We start from the raw sequence: 8,248 nt of genomic DNA, 5'->3' as shown, positions 1-8,248 counted from the left end.
CGGGAGAGCCGCGATCGGAGCCGCGCGGGGCCCCGCATACCCGGCCCGGAGGCGGCCCGGCCTGGCCTGACCCGGCCGCCCTGCCGGGAGCAGCCGAGGGAAGAGGCGGAGGAGGCCCTCTCCTCTCCCGGTGTCCGTGTCCCTGCGCGGCGGCGCCCGCGGCCCGGAATGCGGTGAGGAGGAGCCGCCGCCGCCGGGAGAGACTTTACTTCCGTGTTGCCGGAGAGGCCGCGCCGGCCTGCGGGACGCTGCCGGCCCCGGCCCGGCCCCGTATGTATCGGCGCGGCCCCATGTGAGGCGGGCGGTGCGGGAGCGAGCGAGGCCCCTGCGCGGCCCGCGGGTGTCCGTCCCGTCCCGGGGCGAGTGCGCGGCGCCGCCGGGTCCCCATGGCGCCCTGAGCGCGGCGGCGGCGGGTTCCCTGGGCCGCGCCCTCGGCCGTGAGCGGGCTCGATGCCGAGCACCTCGGACGCGGCGGCCGGCGGCAGCGGGGGCAGCCGGGGCTGGGCCAGCGGCGGCAGCGCGGCGGTGGAGGCGGCGGCCGACAAGAAGCGGCTGCACCACCGGAGACGGAAGCGCTTCGCGGCCCAGCCGCAGCCGCCGCCGCCGGCCCCGCACCCGCTGCTGTTCCCGCTGCTGCAGCCGCCGCTCCTGCAGCCCCCGCTGCTGCAGCCGCCGCTGCCGCCGCAGTCCCTGCTCTTCCTGGCGGCCACCGGCGCCTCCTCCTGCTGCGGGGACGGCGGGGAGCGGAAGCGGCCGCGGGGCAAGCGGCGCTCGGGCTCCCGGCACAAGCGGCGGCGGGGCCGCGGCGGCGGCGGCGGGGGCACCCAGGAGGCGGAGAAGCGGCGCGGTAGCGGCGGGCTGAGCACTCTGGTGGAGGAATACGACGACGTGAGCTCCCAGTCCGAGGGACTGCTGGGCAGCGGCGCGGCCGGCGGGGGCAGCGGCGGGGGCAGCCCGGGCTCCTCCTCGGGCGGGGGGACCCAGCGGCAGCGGGGCGAGGCCGAGCGGAGCGGGCGCTCCCGCCGGGACCACCGCGGCAGCAGCGGGCGCTCCAAGGAGCGGCACCGGGAGCATCGCCGGCGGGGAGAGGAAAAGGCGCAGCAGGAGGGGGCGGCGGCGCCGACTCGCGGGGCGTCCGAGCCCTCCTCGTCCTCCAAATCCCGCAGCCGCCACAATCACACCGGGAGCCAAGACCGGGAGGGACTCAAGAGCGGCAGCAGCAGCGGCGGGGGCAGCGACGGCCGCAGGAAGGGCTCCCTCGCCTCGCCCAGCAGCGGCAGGAAAGACCGGGAGAGCAAATCGCACCGGAGCCGGACTAAAACGGCTAAAGAGCCGCCGTCGGCGTACAAGGACCCTCCGAAGGCTTACCGGGACGACAAGCCCGAGCCCAAGGCGTACCGGCGGCAGCGCTCGTCGCCCAGCCCCGGCCGGGATGACAGCCCTCCTCTGCACCGCTCCTCGCAGAGCCAGCGCGGCCGCAAGTCGCTCAGCCCCGTGGGCGCCCGCTCGCCGCTCAGCCCCTACAGCCGGCGCCGATCCCCCAGCTACAGCCGGCACAGCTCCTACGAGCGCGGCGGGGACGTGTCGCCCAGCCCCTACAGCAGCTGGCGCCGGTCGCGGAGCCCCTACAGCCCCGTTATTCGGTGAGTCCTGGCCCGGGGGCCACGGCGGGATGGAGGGGGAGCGGGGTGTGGAGGAGGGGAGCAGTGACTGGGACAGGAATGCAGGCCGGGGAGGTTTGCATCCAGAGCAATCCTCCCTCTTGCCGTTTTGCTGCCAGAAAGCTGGGGTGAGGGGCAGGGGAGAGGAACAAGCAGAGAGATCTTCCTGTCCTGTCTCTGGGGGAGAAAAGGAGACGCGGGTGCCTATAGCACTTCTGCGGCCAGTTTCTCTCTGTGGGAGACCACCTGGCTAGAAAAAGGCTTTTAAATGTTCAAGGACAACATTTTCAGGTGAGAGTGACTGGAGGAAGATGCTCCTTGCAGGACAGGTTTTCTGAATGACCGACTTTGATTTTTAAATCTTTGTTTACAAAGTACAGACGTTCTGTGGTACATTTTATGTATCCTGTTTCTGGGTAAAATAGGATGCATATAGAATATATCTGTGTTTGGTTTAATTTCTGCTAATCTAAAGAGAAAGCCAGCTGACAGGCAGTTTGTGTTTAAAGGGTTTTCTTGTTCTTTTTAGAGGTCTATAGAAGTACTTGGACTTTCTGTCTTGCTAGAAAATTGAGTCAGTGTTGTGTTTTGATAAATTGTCTAGTACTTTACATAACCCATGAAAAACATAAGCTCTTTTCCTGGCAAGGTGATGCACGTGTATATAATTACTGTAGGCTTGCAAATAATTTTTCTTCAGTGTTAATGGGAGCTCAGAGTGTAAAGGTCAGCATTGCTTGAGTTCTTGAATTTTATGTGGAGAGGAAGCGTGGGCTTTATCTTTCTAATCAGATGCAGGTGTGGAATTGAAGCTCTTCAGAATATTTTAACGTGCCGAAAAATACATTGGAAATTTAAAAGTACTTGCTTGGTATGTGTTTGTAACTAAAGATTTTTAATACCTATATTGGAATCTTAGTATCGCCTCCTCGTTTGTAGACCTACTTAAATTCATGTTTGGACTTCAATTTTAAATGTATCCATCAATATGTGGTTCCACTGACAAGAATTTTGTTTACAAGGCATTACCTGGTGGGTTGTCTGAGAACTGTTCTCTGGCATTTTTAGTAAGCTCTTTGTGTTGATCGCCATTTGGGGTGTCCTGTAGTGTATCCAGGGAACAGGATAAAGCTGATCCGTGTTTCACTGACTCTTGGTACAGTCTGCTGTCCTGGGTGTATGTCAAAAGCTGTTTAAAGAGCAAAGTAACAAAGCTGTGTCCTACTTTGTTCAGAGAGATAGAGTCAAAGTGCCTTGGGATAAGAATAGTGATTATCTAAAGGTGTGGTTGCATGGAGTAATTTTGTAAGCAGTAGGGTGTTTCAAGAAGAAAACACTGTAATTGATCTGAAAACATCATGCTGTTCTTCTGTGAGAATCTGTTACAAGTGGTTAAGATACACTTTCAAAATGATCTGAATAATAGTGTAGCAGGAATATTATGTGCATAGTTTGATTTAAATGCCCTAGTAATCAGTTTATTTTCTGTAGTTGCCTTTATCCTGGAATAGGAAAGCTAATAATGATGCACAGAATTTTGTATATGAGTAGGAATAGCTCAGTATTTAGGAATAGTCAGATTGACTGCCCAGTTAAGTTCAGGGTTCTGTCTTATGCACTGACTAATTGGGCTGTAGTAGAGTTTTGTAGGAGTGTTCTTTTCCTCTTGGTAGTGGGCCTGTGATTTGAAGCATGAGAGTTTAAATCTCGATTTTGGTATTCACTCTGTCGTGAGTAAGTTTTTCTTGTGCCTGCAGATCTGTTTCTAGGAGTTTGCTTTATGACTCCCCGCCTTTCTTCCTCCATCCAGTTGAATTGTAATTTGTGTTCAGTTTTCAGCTGCTTACAGACAAATAAATGCAGACTGTCAGATTTACAGGAGAGAGATTGGAATGGGTGAGTGAAAAGGAGAGGTTTCTATATGTAGAAATGAAAGGTCCTAAGAGGGCATTCATTGCAAAAATGTCACTTTCATAGAAAACAAAAGAAACCTAAAGTGTGAAGATAAAATCAGTTGTTGATAATGTTTATCTGTTGTGGAGAAATGAAAGCCAGTGATTTTTTCCTTCCATACAGCTATTGATGGTAATGTGTATTGCAGTAACAGTGGGGAAATAGGAAGGGGTTTATACTTTTTTTTTAAACCATTCAAAACTATGTCATAATCGCTTTTTGCTTGACTTTTTAGTACTACAGCCAAAATGCTGAACATTTTTGCTGTCCTCTTTGATAATGATACAGTGGCCTTAGACTTGATAGAGTATTACTGTTTCACGGAGGCAACAGCTTCTTACAGCACCGGTGTTCTGCATCTAGATGATTTAAAGGCTTAATTCTGGGCTTGTATCCAGCTCTAATGATGTTAGGACAGTAAGAACTTTGTATATGACTATTTCAGCCTGCAAGTCTTTTTGCTTTTGTTGTTTTATGTCTCATATATGTGTCTTCTCTAATGTTATGTAAATTACCCAGTTATTTGGGTATGTAGAAAAATATTATGAAGCAGTTCTAGCATGCTTGGAAAGCTTGTGTGCTTAGTGGTGATTTTTTTAACCTAGATGTCTGAGCTTCTTAGGGAGAGACTTGTAGTAAACAGCTGAAGAGAAAGAAGTGAAGTCAGCTTTGCTTGTTTGGAGCAGCAACAGTGTGTTGTTGCTGTGAGGTTTGAATTGCACTACTGACTTTGCTGTTTTTAGGTGATGTTTGGCTCTGGGTTCCAAGGAAAAGCAAAGACACAGGATATGTGTTCCATATTTAGTGATTTCTCTTTGAGTGACTTACTGCCTTTTCCATTATAATAGCAAGAAAAGTCTGTGTTTTAGATTAACTGAGCTGTATTCACTTGTTGGACAAAACTTTACTTGCTGCTGGTGGATTTGTATTACCCTATTTTTTTGTGGATAGGGTAACACAGCTAGCTGTTCTAAAGTAGCACATGCATATTTTCAAAATGGATATTCTTCCAAAAGCATGAGGTGTTTATTTCTCTGCTGGTAAAATGACTGGATTAAAAAAAAAAATCTTAAGCAAACCCTATGGTTGACAGAAAAAGCAGACACAGTCTCATGCTTCCTACAATTTCATGCTAAGCCAGTTTCCGGAGAACTACTTTTTGTAACTTGAGTCAGGTCATATGTTATGTGATCACACATTTAATTCAGTTAGCAGTATAGATGAGTAATCATATTTTTCCAAATTTGGATACACCTACCCATGTGCTTAGATAAGAGTAAGTGGGTGGAGCACTACTAGCATAGTACTACTGTGTGCTTAGATGTTGCTTGTAGCAGATTTCATTTTGGTACTAGAGAGTCATCTCGGTCTGTATTGGTAGCTAAGTCTGTAGTAGTGAGGCTCTGCAAGATATGGGTCATTTATGTGCAAAATCACAACAAGTGTAGGGAAAAGAGTAAAATACATATTCAGCTAGTAAATGGAGAAGCCGAGGTGCCATACACTGATATGAAAATAACTTTAATTCCAGTAATGCTACTGCTTTTGAATTTAAAGGATTAAGAGGGAATTTGAGTTCTGCCCCCCTCCTTGATTAGTAAAAATAGGTTATTATTTTTTTTAATTTAATTTTTGTTTAGTAAAACTGTATTTGCAGAATTTTAAAATGGACCACTCTAGGTTTTCACTGTTTCGAGTAGCTAATTTTTCCAGTGCACCTTGCTGGCCTTTGCCTTTTGCTCATGTGCCTTTCCTTTTCCTTGTTGCTGCTGCTTCTTTCCTTATTTGAAAAAGGAAATTTCATTTGAAAAATTTAACTTCAAATGTGCTTGAAACACAGATTTTTGAGTTGACTTGACCTGTTGCTTGTTGATTTCTTTGTAGGCGAAGTTCTCATATGAAAATAGAGGGTTTTAAAGCAGGTTCAAGAAACAAAAGCGCAGCTCAGTTTGCCAGTATGTATTGGAGTATTGGAGACCCTTTTAAAGATTTACAGTTTGAATCAGGAGGGCAGGTTATGTTGTCTTCCTGTACAAAGCAGCTGAGTAGGAGGCTGGTTACAGAGCTCCATAGAATATAGCCTTGAACTAGGGGCTAGAGAAAATAAATAAATTTAATGAATAAGGTGTCAAGTGGAAGAATACTATTACTGTAATGGCATAAATAAATGTACTATATGTTTGCCTGCTAGAGCAACCTGGAAAAGCTATACTATGAGCTAAAGTGTTTTGTCAAGGTGGTTTATGTTACAGAGGGATTGTAAATGATTTGGAAGGTCTGTAGTGAAGCCGGTTGATTAAATTTAGGTCTCTTTTCAAATACACTTGCTGTGCAGGGAAGGATGGCAGTGCTTAGTCAGTAGTCCAGCATTACCTGTGGGTTAAAGAAAGAGCTGGGGTACAGCGGTTGTTTTAACCTCCTTTGAGCTGTTAAGTTTCTTGGGTTTTGCCTTCGTGTTCTCATAAATCCCTTTGTGTTCTGCCTTGTTAAAAAGTTACTGACAAAATCAGTTCCCTTGTTCAGCTCACAGACCCTTAGGTATTTCAGCTATAAAATTGTTTGTACTTAGGTAACTTGTAGCTGGCCACCAGCATGATGGATTTAGCTTGTTCTTGAGGCAGTTAAGAAGAAAAGAGGTTTTCAAGTTTAGAAACATGAGAAGATAACACATGATCGTTCTGATTTGTCAATAAAATGTAACTCCTTTTTTGGTGTTAAGGAGGTATTGCAAGGGGACAAAAAGAAACACTAGAAAAATAGCATGACAAGAAACAACGTGTAAGCTGAATGAAATGTATTCCTGAGAATCTGATGTAGGTAACAGTTTTCTTTCCTCTCTGGTTTCAAATACCAAGACAGTAAAAGATAGCACTCTAAGCTACTATTTGGAATTCTTTCATTCCCTGCTCAAGAATGTAAGTGGCATTGTAACAGTAGACTTTTCTCTTTGTTAAATTAATCAGTAAATTTACTGTTTGCTGATTTATTAGCGTGAGTGAAGTGCAATAAAATGTTGCCTATCAGGAAGAAGAAATGTTGTAACAGTTTTGAAACTGTAATTCAAAATGTTTTGATACCTTGAAGTACTTTTTTCTAAAATGACTAAGTGCATTGTAAGAAGCAGAGAAACAATGAATACCTGTTTGTTTTATGAGATGTTTGGTACCAGGCAAAACCAAAAAATTAAAAAGAAAGAACTGTGAGACCTAAACCAATATTTTTTCCCCCTCATCTTTGAGGGCATTATTTTTCTTGGTCTGAAAAGTGGAGTTTTGGTTTCAGGGTGACTTCCTTACTAGTGCTTTCTTCTTCCGTCACTTTCTTTAAATTTGCCTCTTCTCCTATGTGGTTTGTAGATAATACCTTAACGGGTTTTCTTTTTTTTGTTTGTTTGTTTGTTTGGTTGGTTGGTTTTTTCCTTTTATTTTATAGCTATAATGTAATTTCTTCCATGTCCCTTTCCAGCTAGTCTAGTTGTGCTCACAGGCTTCTTAGTTGCCATCTCTAGGGACGAAATGAAGCAGCCTTAGAACTTACACCATTGATACTTATGGTCTTCAGGTACATCAGTTTTGGTTTTTTTTATCCCCTCCATATATAAAACCACACTGATCTGTATATAGCAGAAGAGATTTTACAAGTGTCATGAAGTGTGGCAGTTGCCTCTCTGTAGGGATCTGCACTTGTGTGAAGTGAATTAAAGGTGCTGATAGAAGACTATTAATGGCTTAAGTGGCAAAGGTTCTCTGAAATGGGGCAGAACTTCTGGATGCAAACAGGGAGAAGCATCGAAGGGAAGTTACTTTCTTAGTAACTTAGGCTTCTTACTAGCCTGTCCACTTGGGTGTTAGCAGCACATGCTGGTGCTTTTGTTTAAGAGAGTGAAACGTGGCCTTTAGGTTTAGTAAACTTACCAATCTCTCCTTACTTTAGGAAGAGAAATTTGAATTGCATTGTTCGACGTATTTGCTTTTTGCAGTGCAGGTCTGTGCAGTTGTAGCCACTGTTCTTTTGTTTCTTTTTACTGTTAAAAACAAGCTGCTGCCTACCTCTGAAATAGTCGGTGTCAAATGTCAGACAAGGCATTTTACATGTGTATATATGCATGCACACACATTTAATAGTGCTGGAAGATTTAGACTGTGTACCTCAGATGTCTCTCCTGGTGTTTCTTCAGGGTCTGACAGGGCCGTCAGTGTCCTATTAGAGGGCAGATACTGCCTGTCATGTGAGAGCCTTTCTGTGCTGTGACTTCATCTTTTATGTCAAATGGTAGGTCTGAACAGAGTGAGCTGGCTGGTTTTATTGTGTATAAGGCAATATTTCTCCACTCTGAGTACTGTGTAAGGTAAAAGGAAAGTGTGTAAATGTGTCCATTTTTTTGGGTTTGTGCCATTTTTATAGGTGAAAATTTGTACGTGAGTTGTCTAGTCTGTTGGGACTTGTGAACTACATAGATGAAGGAAAGTGCAAGTTGAGTGTTTGAAAAGATTATTAGGCTTATGAAAACAGTAGGTTTTATCATTGTAACTTCAATAACTAGTACTTTTGACAAATCTGCTTTTTACTTCAAATTCAGGATTCGTCTGTATAGTTGAAAAATGTTAATGTTTTTCCTGTATTCTCCAGGGTCC

The 8,248-nt window shown here is 46.0% G+C and overlaps 1 protein-coding gene across 4 annotated transcripts in view; it reads left to right on the top strand.

The window, feature by feature from the left end:
- Window positions 1-450: 450 nt before the first annotated feature.
- The window catches only part of CDK13 (cyclin dependent kinase 13), a gene marked incomplete at its 5' end in the record, with an annotated part of 43,242 nt that continues 35,444 nt past the window's right edge, over window positions 451-8,248 (top strand). For all 4 annotated transcript variants that reach the window (XM_083870591.1, XM_083870593.1, XM_083870592.1 and 1 more), the window contains one exon: window positions 451-1,643. In XM_083870591.1, the coding sequence (XP_083726717.1) occupies window positions 451-1,643 (1,193 nt within the window). The remainder of the gene's footprint in view (window positions 1,644-8,248) is intronic.

The sequence above is a fragment of the Zosterops lateralis genome (genome assembly GCF_965231275.1).
Source record: "Zosterops lateralis genome assembly, chromosome: 1".
In the NCBI taxonomy this organism is placed as follows: domain Eukaryota; kingdom Metazoa; phylum Chordata; class Aves; order Passeriformes; family Zosteropidae; genus Zosterops; species Zosterops lateralis.
The sequence above is the reverse complement of the archived record's forward strand: the minus strand, read 5'-3'. Positions and strand labels throughout refer to the sequence as shown.